Raw genomic sequence first — 21,081 nt, forward strand, 5'->3', positions numbered from 1 at the left:
AACCTTGGCACTTTCTAAACTTGAAACTCTTTTGCTAGGTGGTAGCATGATGACTGTTAGCATGTTAGCATTTTAGCTAATTTACTCAAGTTTAAAGGCAAATACACACTTGGCATGATGTGGGGACACTATGGGACTGCATCAACCTTTTCCGTACTTGAGGCTTTCTTGCTAGGTGCTACCGCGGCAGCCGTTGGCACACCGGGCCCGAGGTTCACAGCACAGGTGGCCAGTCCATCAAAATTTCCGCGGGAATTTTCTAGTTTATCATATTATCAGTCATTTATTATCATTATTATTATTAAGTGCCTTGAGAATGCAGCATTTTGTCTATGTATGTACTGTTTATATGACATTTTTTTTATATTTTCAAGAGGGCCCTGAGTTGATAAAGTTTTGGAACCCCTGGTGTAGGCTATGTGTGTTTGGTGTAGGCCAAACACACTGGAAATGGCACAACCTGGGTAAACACGCAACTACTGCATGCAAAACAATAAACAGCAATAAACTTGGTTTATGGCACCCCAATTTGCATATTCACAACAAACTTCAAATAAATCAAACCACAAAACACATGTGAATTGGATAAACCACTACTCGAGCCCCCCTCCTCCAACACAGCCCAAAGCTCCACAAGAAAAAAGACCCACACAATCAACTGACCAAATGCACCTATGCATCTGATAAACATGGGAAAACAGTGGTTGGCTCTCCAGTATTAAATAACTTGAGTACTAAAGGAAAAGTAATGCTGAGATAGTTCAATCATAAATGGGAAGGAGGAATGTTGCCCATTTGTAAACCTGGGAAGGACCTGAGTGATACTGGTATCTACAGACCTATCGCAGCAACATCCCATGTGGGCAAAACAATGGAGAACATGATTAATGAGGTACCATAGAGCCAGCATTATATTTAGAGGATGGGATAAGGGAAGCACAAGTTAACGGGGAAAGTCTTCTAGCTGTATTTTTGGATGTAGAGATATGATGATGGATATGATGTGGAAGGAGGGGTGGGTGGGTGATCAAACTTTGGAGGCTGGGGGTAAGAGGAAGGATGGGTCAGTGCTTCAGGAACTTCCTAACAGAGAGGAAGAACTCAGTGAAAGTTGGGGGGAACATAGTTCTTGGTTCGTGGTGGAAAAATGGACACCTCAAGGCAGTATAGTCACCCTAGTCTGTTTTCAGTTCTGATCAATGATCAATTTAGTCGGGTGATGGCTCATTTGGGGTCTCCTTGTTTGCAGATGATGGAGCGATTTGGAAGAGGGGGAGAAATGTTGAGTTATTGGCAGGAAAGATACAGGAGGCAATTATTGCAATGGGGGGGGGGGGGTGAGTAGGGATTTAGGTTTTCAGTGGGAGAGACAAAAGTAGTAGTGTTCACCAAAAAGATGAAACAATGTTGGATTAACACAAAACTTTGAGCAGTTGGAGGTGGTCCAGTCATTTAAATATTTGGGAATCTCACATTTACAAGACGTGGATGAAGTAGTTGTTGATAGATGCAGGATCATGGGATGCCTTGGAGGCAGGGAAGGGGGAGCAAGTAGAGAAAGACTGACTAAATGCTACATGTTGCTTATAATAGATGACGGATGCACGGTTTATGGGTCTGCATCAAGGACAACGCAATAGGCCATGTATCAGAAAGTATCATTCATGTCTTCATAGACTGCAGACAGTACCAACAGATGAGAAGTGTGTTAAATACATTTAAGCCCACTAATATCTGGTCAAGGGAAGCGGCAGTATCAGAATGCGAGTGGAACCCTGCCTGGTTGCGTGGATCTCCAGCTACCTCACGATAGACCACAGCACGTCAGACTGAAGGACACCACGTCTGATACTGTGGTCAGCAGCATCAGTGATCCACAGGGCCCTGGACTGCCCCCCATCCTCTTCACCGCGGACTTCCGTTACAACTCCAACTTGTGTCATATCCAGAAGTTTGCAGACGACACAGCCATTATGGGATTTATTCGAGATGACGGCGAGGAGGAGTACCGGAGCCTGGTGAGGGACTTTGTTGTCTGGTGCCACGATAACAACCTGCATCTGATCACCTCCATTACTAAGGAGCTGGTCATCGACCTTGGGAGGAAAGACCCAGTCCGAGACAAGTTCTGCTGAGAGCGGGGCTTTCAACATCTGCAGGAAGTTCAAGTGGATGTTCTACCAGTCTGTGGTCGCCAGCGCTCCTTTCCTATGCTGTGGCATGCTGGGGAAGGAGCACAATGAGAGCAGACCTCTCTTGGCTGGAGAAGCTGATCAAGCGGGCCAGCTCAGTGGTCGGGATTAAGCTAGAACCTCTGGCAACAGTGGCAGAGAGGAGGACCCTGAACAAACCACTGGTCGTTCTGGACGATGCCAGCCGCTAGTGGCTGAAAATTAGTGGAGTTGAGTTGATCTTCTCAAGTTCAGGCAGACTCCATCACAGCAGAACTTACAACATGCAGAGCAAGAGGACATGTCTGCAAAAAGGATGGAGGAAGCGCAGCAGAAGCTAACAGGCTAGCACGTCTGCGGTGGAAGAAGTCGGCAAGGAATAAGCAGTAACTGTAATATGGAAGCACTTCCAATGACCAAGAAAAATATGAATTGAATCCATTTTGGAATAAGGCTGTGACACAAACAAATGTGGGAAAAAACAAAGTGCTGTGAATAATTTCTGAATGTCCTGTATAAATAGGAATAATAATAATATCAATGGAATAAAAACAATATGATAGAATAAGAACCGGTCAAAGAAACACACTGTACACATAACCCAGGCCAATGTTACTTTCACCCCACACTTCTACTTACAACTCATATTCTCTGCTAGCAATACTGTAGGATACAACATTCATCACATGAGCTGTCTATGCTGTGGATGAATGTCAGAAAGTCCACTGGAGGTTTGGGCTGATTGGCCGATGATCTTCTAACTCATTCTGATCTGAGGCTGACCCCGGTCCCCCTCCTTCTCCTCTGTGTGTTCTCATGTGGTACACCATGTGAGCATTTCGAGAGAATTTTTTATCACAAACAAAGCAACTAAATGGTTTTTCTCCACTGTGTGTCCTCATATGTGATGCCATAGTTGAGCTTTGGGAGAATCGTTGACCACAAACTGAGCAACTGAAAGGTTTTTCTCCAGTGTGTGTCCTCATGTGTGATACCATAGTTGAGCTTTGGGAGAATTGTCTACCACAAACTGAGCAACTGAAAGGTTTTTCTCCAGTGTGTGTTGTCATGTGTGACACAAGGTATGACTTACGGGAGAATCGTTCGTCACAAACTGAACAACTAAAAGGTTTCTCTCTGGTGTGTGTCGTCATGTGTCGCACCAACGTTGACCTCTGAGCAAATTTATCGCCACAAACTGCGCAACTAAAAGATTTTTCTCCTGCATGTTCCCGCAAATGTCGAGTCAAATTGCACTTTAGAGTAAAACTTTTATCACAAACTGAGCAGGTAAATGGTTTTTCCCCAGTGTGTGATCTCATGTGTCGAGCAAAATCTCTCGTATCAAAAAAGCTTTTAGCACAAACTGAACAGGTGACCTGTTTTTTTCCCGCCTTCTTTTTAGAGAGTTTGTCGTCAGCGGCAGTCCTCATATCTCTTTCAGAGTCTGGATCCCTGTTCAAAGCTTCTTCATCCGCAGGACAGGATGTTGTGTGCTCGCTATCTGATAGTGGCGCCAAGAGATTGTCTGCTGGGGATCCTCCACGACGGTCTCCACCACCTTCTGTGGCCATGTGCTGTGCTGAGTCGCTGCTGCTTGGAGGCTCTGCCTCTCCGTTCTCCTCATTCAGACTGTGATGAAGCTGTGAGGACTTGGGTGGTTTGTCTTCATGGTCTTCAGTCTTCACAGTGACACTAGTCAGTGGCACCTTGATAAGATCAGCCTTGTCCCCCTCCTGAGTGATCCACACTTCCTCCTCTTCCTCTTTAATGTGGGGGTGCTGGGCATCCTCCTGCTTCAAAGTGAAGCGAGGTTCTTCTCGACCACCAATCATCTGTTGGGCGTCTGTAGGACACAAACACAAACACACTTTAGCTTGAGATGTTTCTCCTTGTATGTGTCCTCACTCAGACATGTCAAATATCACATTCCACTTCTCTGATGATGGCGGAAAAAACTACAGTGGTGCCTTGGTTAGTGTCATTAATGGCTTCTAGATGGTCCGACTCAAACAAAAGCAGGTTTTTACTGTTACACAAATCATTTAAAGGGGACCTATGATGCTCATGTTGGGCCCTTTGTATTGAGTAGTGGACTCCTATAGAGCAGCTACACACCATAACCAGCACACAAAGCTTTCTAGATCTTCCACAATCTGCACCTATTCAGCTGTATTTCTTTGGATTTCGTGGTTCCCGCAAAAACTGTCTGTTTTAATTTATTCTACATTGTCGAGTGCATAGAAAGAGCTCTGGTTTGTCTCACTAACTGTATAAGAGTTGATAATAAAGGGTGATGTATCTTGCTGAAATGTGGGCTTTTAACATATAGCCATGTGTGTGGATCCCCAATCATTAGGTTAGGTTTTTTTAATCATTAGCTTGTCTACAGCATGGGTAACATGCAATGTGTTTTGCGGGACTACCGGTGTGTTAAAAACCCGGGCAGAGCCACTAATTGTGGTGGGAAAAGGCCATTGTAACCCCGCTTGCTCTATGCTATAATGCTACACACACAAGCGCTTTTGCTCCATGACTTCCAATAAACAAAGACAGTTAGGACACTGATAAACTGGTACTTACTGCAGGCTCTTCTGACTCTTCCACACCACCAAGTAACGTTGGAAAGGCGCAGGGCTTCAGCAAGTTTGGGGGCTAGTCCAGCTGCATAGTGGCCCATGTTCACTAAACAGTCCAGTGGGAAATGCCAGATGTTGACAGATGAAAATGCATTTCTTTAGCTGGTAGGGAATCAGGAACTCCAACCACTTGTGGCTGATGGGGGGCGTCTTTAGGAATTGGAAACAAATGTGGCTTTGCTGGCAAGTAAATGGCAGAGCAGAGCTTGGGGGAGGGCGGAGAGTTTATATATAAGTAAGTCCGCCTCCTGTGACGTCACAAAGGAACCGTTTTGCCTTGCCTTTTGAAAGCGTGCGTTTTGAGCCATCCCAAACTTCTTTCAAGGCTCACTTCCCAATGCACAAACGTCATTATCTGAAACTTTGGCATGGTTTAACACCAGAATACAATAATAGGTCAGAAAAGTGGAAAAGCATCATAGGTCCCCTTTAAACCCTGCAGTATATTGAGGTAGCGGGTAAATTTCCAATATAGGCAAAGACAAATGTCCAAATCACGTCAAATATGTGAAGATTGTGTTTTAATCATTTTTAAAAAGTTAAATAAAACCATTAAAATAAATCGGTCGACATTCCTTCAAGTGACTTGAGTATCAAATTTGATTTGAGAGTTGCTAAAGGGAGATGGACAGCATAAATACCTTTACGATGAAACAAAACTCCGGTCTTGCTAACAGCTTCCAGTCGTTGTCGATGTTGCTCGTTCTCCTCTCTTAATCGAGAAAGTTCCTCTTCGTAGGAAGCAATTTTTCTTTCAAACAGCGCCAATATTTCATCAGCCGCCGCCATTAGTCGCTCTTTCACCAATTCTTTCAACATGTTTTATGTTTGTATTCGATCGCACTTCGTGATGCCTGCGAATGGCGTCTACCTTGAAAAGTTGCTAACTTCCGCCTTTTTCTTCTTCGATTCCAGTTACAGAGCGCCCGAGCATTGTGACGTCACCCGGCCGCCATCTTGCGACGGTATTTAGTATTGAAGGCTGTTCAACATGGAAGCTGAAGAAAAGGAGCTGTAAGGTCACAATAAAATGGTTTTTCTTGTCAAAGAATGTGTGTGCAACAACATAAACAATGCAATCCAATCATACGGAAGGATTCACAGACTTGTTTCGTAATCAGACTTGGTGAGATTAGAATGACCTGCTTTACACGAGTAAAGCAGTTGTTATTAATTTGTTATTGCAGTTTTACATTAACATTCCATGACCATTCGTCAGATCGTCATCTTTAAATGGCTGTCCAAAAACGTTCATTCACGGCCTCCAGGAGTTTTGGAGGGCACCGGAACTCATCCCAAGCAGAACAACGCCCGCACCTGGCTGTTACAGGCACGTGAGCCAATGTACAACATTGACAGTTCGGGATTTATCCTGTTTGCGTTTGTTTAAAGGGGTGAAATCATGCATAATCTTGGGATTGTTTCAAATTAAAATCAAACGGCTAATAACGCCGAGACCGCCGCAAGATGGCAGAAGCGGCTCGGCTGCCGTAAAACCTCAATCGAAGAAGAAAAAGGCGTAAATTGAAGAGGACAAGAGACAAAATGCGTGACGTCCAAGTAGTTTACTCGCTACAAGAAAACACCAAAATGGTAAAAGAGTTGGCGAAGGAGCGACTAATGGCGGCGGCTGATGAAATATTGGCGCTGTTTGAAAGAACAACGGCGACGTACGAGGAGGAACTTTCTCGATTAAGAGAGGAGAACGAGCAACATCGACAACGACTGGAAGCTGTTAGCAAGACTTGCATTATGCACCACGTCGAAGGTATGTTTGCGTGTTTACTACCTTCTACTTGATCATTCACTTTATGTGGCTAATATACGGAGCATTAAGTGTTGGAATTCCGACAGGACGATCCAAGATGGCGGCCAAAGAACACGACTGATGTGTAGTCTACTCTGTTGCTCTGATGCCTCCATCCTTGGCGGCCTCATCATGGCCATCATTCAAATTTAGGGTCGACAGTAATACTCTAAGCCACCACAGAGTGGGTCCAATACCACCTTGGCATGATTCAGTGAATGCTAGCATGGTCCCGAGTCTGGTCCTGTGCCACTCCGTAGTCATAGACCCGACCCCTGCGGGGCTCTGGTCCTGGTCCTCCGGCAGCTTTACAAGGATGGGGCATATCCAGCTCCTGGATGTAGTCCAGCTGGTCCATCATGTTCCAGCAGCCAAGCAGAATGAGGAATAATTCCCTCCTGCCCTCTGTTCTGCTGCTTGTTGGAAGAAGTCAAATGAGTAAATAAGTCATAATATAATAAAATAATAAATATGCCCCCCACGCAGCCCACCACCACAGCTGAAGAACTCCAGGGAAAGCCTGTGGTTGTGGGACTCGTGTATGGTTCAACCACAACATGGTGCTGCTTTCTTTGTTCCCACCGCCACCAGGTTGCTTTCCATGGACGCCACCTTTGGCTCATTGTTTCGCTGACTCCAGGGCTGTTCTACGTTTCCATCTGAAAGTCCCACTCTGCCATCTTCACCTCCAGGGTGAGCGGTCGGCCGTGTTGTCATGATGGTCGACCGACAGAAGAGGCTTTTTCGTTCGGGTTCAGGGACCTTAGCATATATCAGGATACTTATGGGAAGTGTCAGGATATGCTGATATCAAAGGATATCAAATGTCAATTCAGCAGAGTCTTGTATAAAAAGCTACAAAGCTTAACCCTCCTCTTGTGTTAGGGTCGGCACTGACCCGTTTTACATTTTAATGCATAAAAAGAATCACATAACATTTGTTTATTGCATCAAGGCTTTTTGACTTTGTCAGGAAACTCTATTTCAACAAAATAAAACCAAAAAAATATTTTTACTACATTTTAAAATGGTCTGGTTGAAATTATGACCATTGTATTGTTAGGGTTGGTTTTGACCCGGTTATAATAATATGACTATAAAGCAATATTTTGAGCCACAACTGAAATCATAAGTGTACAATTAGCCAACACAATGACAACCAGCTGCTCTTCTCATCATGTAAGCTTCAGGGGATTCTCATTTTGACCGGTTTTCCAGTATACCAGCAGAAAAACAAGGTCCAGGCATGTGAGGTGAATTCATTCATTTGACTGGCTGATTTGACATTTACAATTTGGATCATGGAAAGAATGGCAAGAAGTACAGTGAACCAAGATCTGGACCTGTTCTGCTTTTTGATTTCAGTTTATACTAAAGTTCTGTTGCTGAAAACAATAACTTTTTCTACCTTTTCTTGACATTAATATACATAGGTCAAAATTGACCCGAACACCATAGATGTTTCTTTAGGGATTAACACTAAAACGAATTGATTTAAGAGGTATTTTCTATAGCCCTCAGTAATAGCCAGGTAACAAAAGAGCCTTCAATTTATTAATATGATTCTTTTGAGTTTCATTTTACAATTTTTGGAAATTGAAGGGGTATAGTGACAAAAAAGGCCTACATGCCCACAACAAAAGTATTAAAACCAACATTTTCATGGATGAGGAAGCCTCAGAAGGTAACCAAGACATGAGAGGCAAATTTGATGGTAACTTATTGTTTTTAGTGTATTTTATAGCTGATTTAATACCCGGGTCAAAACCGACCCGTTAACATAAGAGATGATACTAGAAAGCTAACACAAGAGGAAGGTTAAGCCATATGATGAAATAGGCTTGTGTCAAATGGTAAAACACATGTATTTATTGGTAACAATCTGGCTCACTAATGGATGTCGTTGCACGCATTGCTACTACATGTACCTGTAATGCCCGTGCTGGTCATGAAGGAAGATATAGTCACCCATGCCATTCCACCTGCATATGGAAGATATTGTTATCACACTCTTGTTTTCTTGACACAGACAAACGAATTGTGAAGGATGGCCACTGTGGAAATATACTCATGCAGCCCGAGTCACACACACAACCACACCAGCTAACCCTGCTAGCTTCCATTCACGCTCTGGAAGATTAGATTCAGCCAACTTTTGCCGGCGTTTATCAGCATTTCACTGTTTGGGGAGGGCGGGGGTTGTTCGGTGTTTAGAATGATTGAGCGGTCCGCCGCGTAAATACTTCCCCACACCAACGTTCCTTCTCGTCACCATGACAGCATTTCATTCATCTTGTATATCCTCCACAGTCACCAAGTCAGCTTGTTCCCGTTATCGTTTATAACAGTATACGTCTTTTTCTTTCATTGGAAGAATCTATAGCACTGTACCTTTATCACAAATATCACCCAACCCTCGTTTTCTTCAACATAAGAACAACGTTTGATCACTGAAAAGAAGAAAACGCTAAGGTGTGTCCTGTGTCCTGCAGACTTCCAGCAGTTGAGTGGTGGTCAAGAGGAGCCTGCCCCTCAGCCGCAGGGGGGGAGCTCCGCTTGGAAGCACGAGGATTCCCGCCCACCCCACGTTAAAGAGGAAGAAGAGGAACACTGGATCGTTCAGGAGGGAGAGCGTCTTCCAGGGCAGCAGGAAGCTGATGTCACCAGGGTACCACTGACCGGTGTCTCTGTGAAGACCGAATCCCATGAAGACAAACCACCTGAGTCCTCACAGCTTCATCACAGTCCGAGTGAGGAGAACGGAGGGGTGGAGCCTCCAAGCAGCAGCAGCTCACCACAGTCCATGATCACAGAAGCTGATGGAGACCACTGTGGAGGATCCCCAGCAGACAAGCTCTTAGCTCCGCTATCAGATAGCGAGCACACCAACAGGGACACCCAAGAAGCTCTGAGCAGCGATGCGGACTGTGAAGGTGATTTGAGGACTGCCACTGACGACAAACACTTGAAAAAGAAGACGGGTGAAAAGCGTTTTACTTGCTCGTTTTGTGCCAAAGGCTTTCATTTTAAGAGTGACTTGACTCGACACATGTGGGCGCACACAGGAGAAAAACCCTTTCGATGCTCGGTTTGTGATGTAAGCTGTTCTTATAAGAGTGAGCTGACTCAACACATGCGAACACACACAGGAGAGAAACCTTACAGTTGTTTAGTTTGTGGTGATAAGTTTGCTCAGAAGTACACGTTGACAAGACACGCAAGAACACACACAGGAGAGAAACCGTTTAGTTGTTCAGTTTGTGGTAAATGCTTCTCTGAAAAGTCACACAGACTATCACACATAAAAACACACACAGGAGAAAAACCTTTCAGTTGTCCAGTTTGTGGTAAAAGATTCTCTCATAAGTCAACTATGGTATCACACATGACAACACATACGGGAGAAAAAGCCTTTGAGTGCTCACTTTGTTCTAAAAGGTTTTCGCATAAGAGTGATTTGATTCGTCACGTGAGAAGACACACAGGAGAAAAACCTTTTAGATGCTCAGTGTGTGGTAAAATGTTTTCACAGAAGAATGATTTGATTCGACACACCAGGACACACACGGGAGAAAAACCTTTTAGTTGCTCGGTTTGTAGTAAAAGATTCTCTGAAAAGTCTCACATGCTGTCACACATGAGAACACACACAGGAGAAAAACCTTTTAGATGCTCAGTCTGCAGTCAAAGTTATTCTTGTAAGACCACTTTGACAGCACACATGCAGACACACCAAGGGCAATAAAGTATTTCTGTTCAATGCTGAAGTGGGATGTTATGGAGAAAGTGATGATTCACTTGCTGCGCCATTAAGCAACATGGATTGTGGACTGTTCCTCACCTCCCTTGTGTTGGACTACACATACACGTGCTCAGACTGTAATTTCCAGCTTCATCAACATGTCCCTGTGGTTCATGCAGACAGGGCAAGCTAACAACAGATCATGGAGACAATTCCACATGTGCCGCCAGCCTTTGTTATAAAGACCGCTTCTATTGTGACCTCTTTGATGTTCTTCTTTCTTCTCCTTCTCGGCTCTCATCGGATCCGCCTTATCGTAAATATCGCTGCCAAATGGCAGCAGTGCCACGTCACGTGGCTGGGTGCATGCTGGAGCCTATCCCAGCTGCGAGAGGTGGGGTCCACCCTAGACTGGTGGCCAGCCAATGACAGGGCACATATAAACAAACACCCATTCCCACCCACATTCATACCTATGGACAACTTGAATGAAGCTAACATGTTTTTGCAATGGGGGGAAGCGGAGTACACGGGGAGAACATGCAAACTCCACACAGACAATCGAACCCAGGCTAACATGCTAATCACTCCTCCACGGTGCTGCCACCATATTTATCCAACAACAACTTTCTTTTTTCATATTATATTTTTATGAAAAATTAAAAAATACACTATCTTGTTGTGACCACTAGATGAATGTAGTTGATTGATGCCTCAAAGAGTTTATTCCCCCAGCAAATATTGTAATATAAAGGACCTAATATTGTAGTATAAGACAGCAAACACTGTAATACATAAGAAAATGAAAGGGCTGAGTACTCACACAAGTAACATTTATGTCTGGTATGTAACAAGTTTAAAAATACTGTTCATTTCACCAAATCACTTCAACCATTACTGTTATAGTTTATGTAGAAATATGATGATATGTACAGGTTTTGTATGGTGCAGGTGTTGCATCTATGGGGGGGGGGTGTCCACACATGCAGCCAATGTGGATGTGAGAGAGATAATGATTACCTTCTAGTCAAAAAGTGGTTTATGACCCTCACGTGACATGATTTATGACCTCCACGTGACATGATGACCCCCCCCCCCCACCTGTCACTGGCGTGATGTCACCATCATGCGCCGGATATGATGTCATCATCATCAACATGCGCCGGATATGACAACATAACCATGCATCGGCCTACAAAACACCCAAGATTAATTTATCGACTAATTTGGATTAAATATTGTCACAATTAAAACAATAACAGATATTATTTAATGCGCACACACATTAAATAATATGAGGCTCCTCGTCCGCCCTAGCGCCCCCCTCTCCCCTCTGCCCTCACCCACCCTTCTGTGTCGACCCATCAGGTCGGTTTTTTCTATGTGTTTAAATTAAATGAATCAATTTAAAATTAAAAAAACACATTAATGAATTAAATAATTTGCGCCTTACCTTGTAGATCCTCTGGCCTCTCCGTCTTTCCATCCAGCGTGTGGGTATAAACTCTGATAGAATAGCTTTTGGAAATCCTAACCTCAGATCCATGCCCCCCACTTGTCATCACACATCCCCTAGTCACAGCATTTTAACAATGGTCAACTGTTTCTTCAGGCATGAACACTATTTGTTTCCTATGAACGACCGACAACATTTTAACGATGGTCAACTGTTTCCTCAGGTGTGAACACTATTTGCTTCCCACGAATGACCCAGCATCATTTTAACATTGGTCAACTGTTTCTTCGGGTGTGTGTGCTACGGCTTCCCGCGAATGAGTGACCAGGGTTTGTTTGTTAAAAAACACAGACGGCTGTTTGACCCACTTCAGTAACCTCGACATGCGGGGTTCAACTTAGACATGTACAGACATGTCCGAATTAAAAAAAAACTATTGCGATGTGGCCGTTTTGAAGTGAGTAGCAATGATCAGGACTAACACAGTATGTACAACTTTTTTTTCTTTTAAGACTCAGCCTTTCTCGTAAATAGTTTCATATCCGGGGGTTCATTTCATTTCTGTTGGGTTACACTGATGACAGGCCTTGGTGGAAAAGGTTTAATGTCTTAATGTTATTTTTTCTCAGTAGCCCCGTTACCATCATGTGTTATCTGGAGAGACTGGTCTGATGTAATGGTAATGGTTTAATTTTATTTCAACATGCGTTAACATACAATGGAATACATCACATAATCAGTTCACAGTTCCACACGTCCAAAAGCAGTAGGAAAAAGCAAAGCTCTACTACTTTTACAGTTCGTAACTGTTACTTTTGGTCACTTCATGCCTTCTTGGTATAATTTTTTTTACACATACAGAAGTATAAGTTGATGTAACCGTATAATGACATAATGGTAACCATAATAACCATCAAACTAGTGATATTTAATAACAAATGCACATAACATGACTGGTTCAAGAATCTTCATCCTTGTGTTTCGCAAACATCAACTGCTTGTATTGTTTCTTGAATTCCCTCATCCTTGTACATTGTTTGTCTTCCTTAACCAACCCCTTCCTGAAACTGAAATACAAAGGAGTGATCGGATCAACAGAGTTTACAGCATTGATTGCCATTTTTGTTCATTTTTTTGTTACCCTTTCAAAAAAAAAAAAGTGCACTGATTCACTCCCTTCACTCCCTCCACCCATTTTTGGACCCCTCTTGAAAGAGACAGTCGTCCAGATTGAGGTTTGCGGCGGAGGCAAAGGAAAAGGAGATCATTTTGATAAAAAAAGTCCTGACTTGTCTGCACCCTACGCTGTTGAAGCCCCCACCCTCTTTCGCCAATACTCGAAACCCCCTCGGCTGTACTCGCTACATCGTCTACTATCGTCTACTATCGTCTTCAGGAACTTCACCAAGAGGAGGGGACTCTTCTTTCTGACCTCTATTTAATTCATCAAGGTGCAACAGAAGTAACTTCAGGTAATTTTGTGTTTCGATAACCTTTATTCACCCATCATTTAACCAATATTTCACCGTATTCTCACCCCCTTTTGTAAACTTTGAGTTATATCTGTTTAAAAAAGCGCTCACTCAAACTTTGAGTTACATCTGTTTTAAAATATCTAGATATAGCTATATGTATAGATATACGTATAGATATGTAATATAGATTTCATTCTAATCTCTGATGTTTTCATTGAAATAGTCTTGATACAGTCGTGCAGATTCTTAAGATGTGCAAGCTACTGGTAAATAACAGGTGCACGGTCCATAGCAAAGCATATTTTCTCTTCAATACATTCAATTTTATAATCTGTAATCGCATTTTCTTTATAATGGTACAGGAATCACCAGGAGTCCATAAGACTGCCGATAGCGCCAACCTCGTCACCGACTCTACAAATCGGGATTATGCCGTTTACCAACATGATGATGCAACTGCCTCTGAGGAGATTGGACAGGAGACAAGATTCACAGCAGACATCATCAACCTCTTCTGAACTTTGCTGAAACAATGTCTGAATCAGACAGCGTGGGAAATAGTGCAATCTGAATGTAACGGATGCAACATCCCAGTCGCCTGCAGCATTCATGTCTAACTGAACAAGGAAACGTCATTTACACCAGCCACTACAGCAAGGTAGTTGAGCGCGTTTTCCGACCCAGCCTGAAATCCGCTCTTCAACAGCTCTCCCATGATGATCCAGGATGCGTTGTTGTAAGTACAGAGCGGTGCTGCCGAAGCGATAATATATGACCTGATGGAGAAAGCATGCTTCGGTCGCACTCTGGATGAAGACGAGGGGCATGGAAATGCCACTTTTCAGAGAAAAATATCCATGGCTTTCCAAGTCTCTTCTTTTGTTTTTATTCGCTGTGTGTTCTGCTTTAATAAAACATACCCATTTTCACTTGGACGATTACAAAAGAAACGGAAGAGATGTACTTGGCATACAATCTCCAACCGCTCTGAGTACACTCTCCGTTGCCTCCCTTTTTATTTTCGTGGGGTGTTCCCTAAGTTACAAAGTTCACAATGCAGCCCTAAAGGACAGGGAAGTGGCTGTTGCAATGTGATGTGATCAAACTTACACAACCAAACAGTTGATCGCATTTAGATGTCTGATAAGAATACAATTGGTGGACTTCGTCGTGCCTCTGTGTGCCGCTGTGGTCAGATGTTTTCTGTTTCCTCTTCACAATCTTGAGTGTCTTGAAGTCTTTTGTTCCACACGGACACTCATCCGAAGGTCAGCAGGATACAGGGTACATACATACAACGTTTAAATGTGTTCACAGTCAAATATATGATAACTTAAATGAAGATTAACCTATCACTGTTCCACAGGTGGGGGCCATAGTGGCTAAATGCTGCCTCACCGTGGGTTTTTGTTCTGGGTTTTGGTATAGTTTGGTATAGGACCGCAGGGTCCGCAGGGGTTGATATGGTAAAAGCAGATCAGATAAATAAAAAGGGGCAAGGCTGTTAAGACATTTAAAAAACAGTAAGAGAATCTTAAAATCGATCCTGAAGCGGATGGGGAGCCAATGTAGCGACTTTAAAACTGGTGTAATGTGCTCCTGCCCTCTGGTCCTCGTCAGCACACGTGCGGCTGAGTTCTGTAACAATTGGAGATTTAAAATACTTTTTTTGGGAAGACCAGAGAGCAGGGCATTACAGTAATCTAAACTACAGGATATAAAAGCATGCATTAACACAGGGGTGGGCAAACTACGGCCCGGGGGCCACATCCGGCCCGCCAAGAGTTTGAATACGGCCCGCCCGTTCTTTCCAAAGTATTTCATTTAAAGTCAACATACAAGCTAGCATCATGGCTTGAGCCGACATTTTCATGGTTTAGCGGTTTTATCAATTTCGTTATTTCATGCGGTCTGTTGTTTACAAAGTGAAAAAAGGGACACAAGCACATAATAATAATAATAATAAATAATAAATGTATTCTTATTATTATAAATTTATAACATACTTTACATGAAATAAATAGCTGTCTATCGTCAACATAACTATGGAAGCTGATGCCGTGCTTCCTGATGACGTCCCCAAGGGGAAGCATGTAAAGATTAAAAAGGAGTGGACCTAAAATTGAGCCTTGGGGAACCCCACATTCAATTTCATGGGTTCCTGAGGAACATGTATCCATACTTACATAAAAGCATCGGTCTGTGAGATAAGAACAAAACCAGTTAAGAACAGTACCGGAGAGGCCGAAAAGGTGTCTGTCAGGAGTAGCTAAGCCATTCTTCATGAGGTGAAACGTAGCTTTGGCCATGCTTGATGCCAGTCTTTCCAGGAGGCTGGTGTGAATGTTGCTGCAAGTGCTGAAGATGTCTGGAACTTGTCTGTCTTTGCAAATACATCCCCGATTGTTCTCCATTGGATTTAGATGAGGGGAAGACGCAGGATGCTGATGGCTATTGGACTGCATTCAGCACCGGTACCAACCTTCATTGGGGCCCAGGATGGCCCCGTGTTTTAGCACACAGCCAATAGGGATCCTCCGGTGACACTCGTTTTGGGTCTACCACTTGACTTTTTGTTCCATGAGCCTTGGGATGTTTGAAATGTCTGGAATGACTGCCTTTGTCATGAGAAATCATGACAGTGTGAATAGCTGACACTAAATCCCATTCAATCCACATTTTCTATCTTGAACTTATGATCAGCTGATGAACAGCCCATTTCACTTTCATGCTTCTTTGTAATAAATTGTTTTTGTCTCACAGCCATTTCTTTTTTTTACATTTTGAAAGTCTACATCAGGTCCAACCGTGCCACTTCCCAACATTTTGATCACTTCACATTCATGATTGTAATGAAGGTTGACTCCTTTGATTCTGTGCACCCATTCAGGATATCACCCCTTGATCACAATGACCTATAAATAGCAGGAAGACACTCACCAAACACACATGAGGAAACACTTGCTGCACAGACACCAACTACCACTGCTGCGACTGGGAGCACTACCTAGGAGCATTTCATATATTATAGATTGAACGGAACTGGCCAGTTTTTGGTACAGGAAAACGATGGCGAGCTGAGCGAAGGAGGCCTAGAGCCAAGACCGGCTTAGACTTCATGTGAATGAACTGATGACCCACCTGCTCCTTCAGGGCTGGTAGGAGGTTGACTGCACTGCAGCCAACCTGAACTGTTCCCCAATTTTTTCCCTTTTTTTTGGTCACTACCCCTCACACGAGGTTGTTCTCATTCATTGTGATTCATTGTAAATCTCACACATTGCATACTTGTATATTCTTGTAAATAGCACCCACTGAATGGCCATTCAATCAGCACTTAAACTTTGAACCTTAATTGTCACTATATACCGTGTATTTTCTTTCTTTGTTGTTATATTGTTTTGGGGTTTATGATATGGAAACACTGCCTAAGCAAACTCATATTGTGTATCTGGGTCATTTTTCCTCTCTCCCTGAGTCTTACCGAACTTCTGATCATAGTCAGATATTTTCCCAACAGGCAACTAATTACTGCTAACTACAACTAAGCTCAGCTCTTTTCACCACGACGGTCCGGTACAGCGACCGCATTACTGCCAAGGCTGCGCCGATCCGTCTGTCGACCTTCCCTCACTCGTGAACAAGACCCCAAGATACTTAAACTCCTCCATCTGGGGCAGAACCTCATTCCCAACCCAGAGGGAGCACTCCACCCTTTTCCAACTGAGAACCATGGCCTCTGATTTGGGGGTACTGAGTCTCATCCCAATAGCTTCACACTCAAATGCAAATCGTCCCAGTAAACGCTGAAGGTCACAGCCCGAAGAGGCCATAAGCACCACATCATCTGCAAATAGCAGAGATGAGATTCTAAGGCCCCCGAACCAGACTCCCTCAACACCTTGGCTGTGCCTAGAAATTCTGTCCATGAAAATTGTGAACAGAATCGGTGACAAAGGGCAGCCTTTGCGGAGGACAACGTTTACTGGAAACAGGCTCGACTTACTGCTGGCAATGCGAACCAGGCTCCTGCCCCGTTTATACAAGGACCGGATGGCACATAGTAGCGCCACCAATCCCGTACTCCCGGAACACCCCCCAAAGGACGCCACGAGGGACACGGTCAAATGCCTTTTACAGGTCTACATAGCACATGTAGACTGGTTGGGTACTCCCATGCACCCTCAAGCACCCTTGTGAGGGTGTAGAACTGGTCCAGTGTTCCGGGACCAGGACGAAAACCGCATTGGACCTCTTGCAACAAAGGTTGGATCAACGGTTGTACCCTTCTCTCCAGCACCCTGGAATAGACTTTCCCCGGGAGGCTGAGGAGTGTGATCCCCCTATAGTTGAAACACACCCTCCGGTCACCCTTCTTAAAAAGGGGGACCACCACCCCGGTCTGCCAAGCCAAAGGTACTATTCCCGTATTCCATGCAATGTTGAAGAGACGTGTCAGCCAAGACAGTCCCTCAACATCCAGAGCCTTGAGGAATTCTGGGCAGAACTCGTCCACCCCCAGAGCTTTGCCACTGAGGAGCGTTTTGACCACCCCAGATACCTCAGCCACAGTGATGGCACTGTCCACGTATGTGTCCTCAGACTCTGCTTCGATGGACCTCGATGGAAGGAATGTCAGTGGGATTGAGAAGGGCCTCAAAGTATTCCTTCCACCGTCCGACGACATCCCCAGTCAAGGTCAGCAGGCCCCCACTCCCACTGTAAACAGTGTGGACCGGGCACTGCTTCCCTTTTCTGAGGCGCCGGACGGTTTGCCAGAACCTCTTCCAGGCTGACCGAAAGTCGTGCTCCATGGCCTCACCGAATTCCTCTCACACCTGACTTTTTGCCTCGACAACCACCACAAGCCGCGTGCCGTTTGGCTTGACGGTACCTGTCGGCTGCTTCAGGAGTCCCACAAGCCATCCATGCTCGATAGGACTCCTTCTTCAGCTTGACGGCGGCCCTGAGTTTGGTTCCAGAACCCAAACTGTAGGTTGAGGTGAGTCCAACTATGTCTAGTTGGAATATTTCAACCGCTCGCACAAGTTCAGGCTCTTTCCCTACCAGAGAAGTGACATTCAATGTCCCAAGAACCAGATTTGGCCACCGAAGACCAGGTCGCCCAGGCCCCCGCCCTTGACCGCCATCCAACACACAATGCACCGGACCCTTATGCTTGCCCCCGAAGGTGGTGGGTCTACGAGGGGGAGATCCCGTGTGGCTTCTTCGGGTTGGGCCCGGCCGGGCCCCACGGGTGAAGGTCCGACCACCAGGCGTGATACGGTTCCTCCTCTTAGTTTTAGTCATAAGGGTCTTATGACCTACAAGCATTTCATATCACTCACGTGGCAAAAGTAAGATTAATGTTGTGTCGCTTGCACATTTGGTGTATATCATGATTAGAGAAAATAGAACGTGACAGAAGATTCTCTCAGCAGATAGTTTTATCACACTCTCGAGATGACGTAGCTGCACGGGTCAGAAGTAGATGTGACCTCAAAGAGTGTGTGTGTGTGTGTGTGTGTGTGTGAGTGTCTCCGGAAGATCACATGCCAAAGAGGAGATACCCACACACTATGGATAACATGTTGTGCAAAAGAACCGGTTTCAACTGGAATAGTTAGACCCTCCTTCCCTTAGCAGGTGAAACCACGTGTACCTAGGGCGTTCCTGATTCAATAAATAGCAGGAGAATGGAGACTGTTTCAGAGTTGGTAGGAGGATTGTAACTGTGCAGTCTTCATCATCTCTCCTTGCAAGTAAAAAGAAACTCATCTCTCTGTGTCTTCCTTTGTACAGGCAGTGTTTTTTTTACAAGTGTTGGGGTTTAAACCTGACACCTTGGGAGACCCTACCAAGGGCATATACTAGCCCCAGACAACATAGCTCCTCGGATCACTCGTGCACTCAAACCCCTCAAACCCCTCCACCACGATGAGGTGGGGATTCACGGTTTTTCCTTAAATTAAACCAGATGCTGATCATTAAAATCACCTGCTTTCGTGAGCAGCTGGAAAGAAAGCTGCAGTGTCTCAGCCCCCCATGGCATGAGTTTGACCCCCCTGGGCTATGCTATCATATACTCTACTTCATCTTTATTCACATTCTCTGTTTCAAAGAGGCCCTACTGTGGACATTGGCCGCCGTATTGAATTATATTTACTATTTCTGTCTCAGTTGCGCAATTTTAAAAAGCTTGTTTGTGAATTCACCTTGATTCCTTATATTAAACATTAAAAGTGTGTTAAATCGTGTTAGGTGATTACACTCAACATTGTAAACGTACCTTGAATGTGTAACACATTAAAAGTAGTGCAAACATCCGGTTGTCCATGTCGTTCCATCTCCTCTCTTGTTCGAGAAAGTTCCATCGCTCTCTCTCAACAACCCAGACATTTAGTCAGTTTGTCTCGTCCTTAAAACTCTTTCAGTCATTAAATAGATTCAATCTTTGTCGCATTCACAATTTGCTTTATCTGTCGGACTACTCCGTTGTTGGCTTCCGCATTTTTTCCTTTTTGTGTCAATGCACAAAGGCCTGCAGCCGTGAGTTAAAGACTGGATACCGCCCCCCTACCGTATCGGAGTATATACGTAACATGTGCTACAAAACCTACTTTACCTTTAACTACTTCAGCTCTGTGCTGCACGGTGCGTAGGTTTTATCCGGGTACCCTGGTTTCCTCCCATATTCCAAAAACATGCATGTTAATTGGCGACTCTAAATTGTGGATGGGAATGGTTGTTTGTCTATATGTGCCCTAGGATTGGCTGGCCACCAGTCCAGGGTGGACCCCGCCTCTCGCCCGAAGAGAGCTGGGTTAGGCTCCAGCATACCCGCAGCCCTCGTGAGGATAAGTGGTATAGACAATGGATAGACACTTCAGCTCTTATATTGAGCAATTTCATATATTGCCTCAAGATGTCAGCATTGTGACCAAGGAAAGTATATCCGGTATACCCAATGTATGAATGCTTCTCATTGCATTTCCTTCCTAGTGATCCGCTTCGGAGATAGAACATATTCACTTAAGAGGAAACACCGTGAACATTTGCTTTACACTTTGGATTTAATATATGTAATTCACCAAACAAATAATGAAGTTTCACAGCATTTTCTAAAACTTTCTGAATGTTACATTGTAGAAAGAAGAGCATTTCCACTTGGGTCCATCCGGTATTCAACAGGCAAATAGAGACTTCTGAAGGACTGCGGACTGCCTCCCCAGCCCACCCTGGAGAGATGACTTGGATCAGTGGTTCCCAAAGTGGGGGACGTCAATTGCCATTGGGGGTACATGAAATAAAAAAACGAGTAGCACCTAACGTTTCGCAGTGGGAGGAGAGTGCAGCAGGAAGGAGACAGAGGGTGTGTCTGAGTTCGGGCTCTGCATCCTCCCAGGCCAGTAGCCTACCCGGTCTACAAAGGCCAGACGGTCAGAGGCTCCTCCTCCAGCAGTGAACCAGCCTTGTGAATTCAGACGGTCTGGTCTTCCTGACACTTCCTGGTAGTGTCACAAGGTCTCACGTTTACCCCAACGTCCTTACAGAATGACACCTGTAACATAACTAAAGTGAAGGCAAACTAACAAAATGGACAATATAGAAGCAAAGTTATTATTCTTTTAAATGGAGGTTTCACTGGGGAGAAAAGACATGTTCTCTTTCTGCAGATTTATCTCCAGCTCACAGCTAAACCTGATATACTATTAAACAGTAGTAATATTCATATTTCCTTTCTTACTTTTTGGCTACTTCATTTGTACAACACTCTGATCAGCAATAACA

General features: G+C 44.3%; 2 protein-coding genes across 3 annotated transcripts; one reads left to right on the forward strand and one right to left on the reverse strand.

The window, feature by feature from the left end:
- Nucleotides 1-989: 989 nt before the first annotated feature.
- On the reverse strand, nt 990-5,698 carry LOC131127600 (uncharacterized). 2 transcript variants are annotated; one of them, XM_078789575.1, is made up of 3 exons: nt 5,452-5,698; nt 4,755-4,856; nt 990-4,017 (listed from the first exon to the last, which is right to left on the reverse strand). In XM_078789575.1, the coding sequence occupies exons 1-3, from the start codon at nt 5,627-5,629 to the stop codon at nt 2,885-2,887; spliced, it is 1,413 nt and encodes a 470-aa protein (XP_078645701.1). In that variant the 5' UTR covers nt 5,630-5,698; the 3' UTR covers nt 990-2,884. The 2 variants fall into 2 exon arrangements, with proteins under 2 accessions (XP_078645701.1, XP_057925640.2); XM_058069657.2 differs by lacking the exon at nt 4,755-4,856.
- Nucleotides 5,699-6,326: 628 nt separating this feature from the next.
- On the forward strand, nt 6,327-10,624 carry LOC131127597 (uncharacterized). The gene is made up of 2 exons (XM_058069652.2): nt 6,327-6,578; nt 9,110-10,624. The coding sequence occupies exons 1-2, from the start codon at nt 6,356-6,358 to the stop codon at nt 10,360-10,362; spliced, it is 1,476 nt and encodes a 491-aa protein (XP_057925635.2). The 5' UTR covers nt 6,327-6,355; the 3' UTR covers nt 10,363-10,624.
- Nucleotides 10,625-21,081: the final 10,457 nt, after the last annotated feature.

Source organism: Doryrhamphus excisus, linkage group LG3 (genome assembly GCF_037039965.1).
Source record: "Doryrhamphus excisus strain RoL-2023G ecotype Guam linkage group LG3, RoL_Dexc_Guam_v1.1, whole genome shotgun sequence".
Classification (NCBI taxonomy): domain Eukaryota; kingdom Metazoa; phylum Chordata; class Actinopteri; order Syngnathiformes; family Syngnathidae; genus Doryrhamphus; species Doryrhamphus excisus.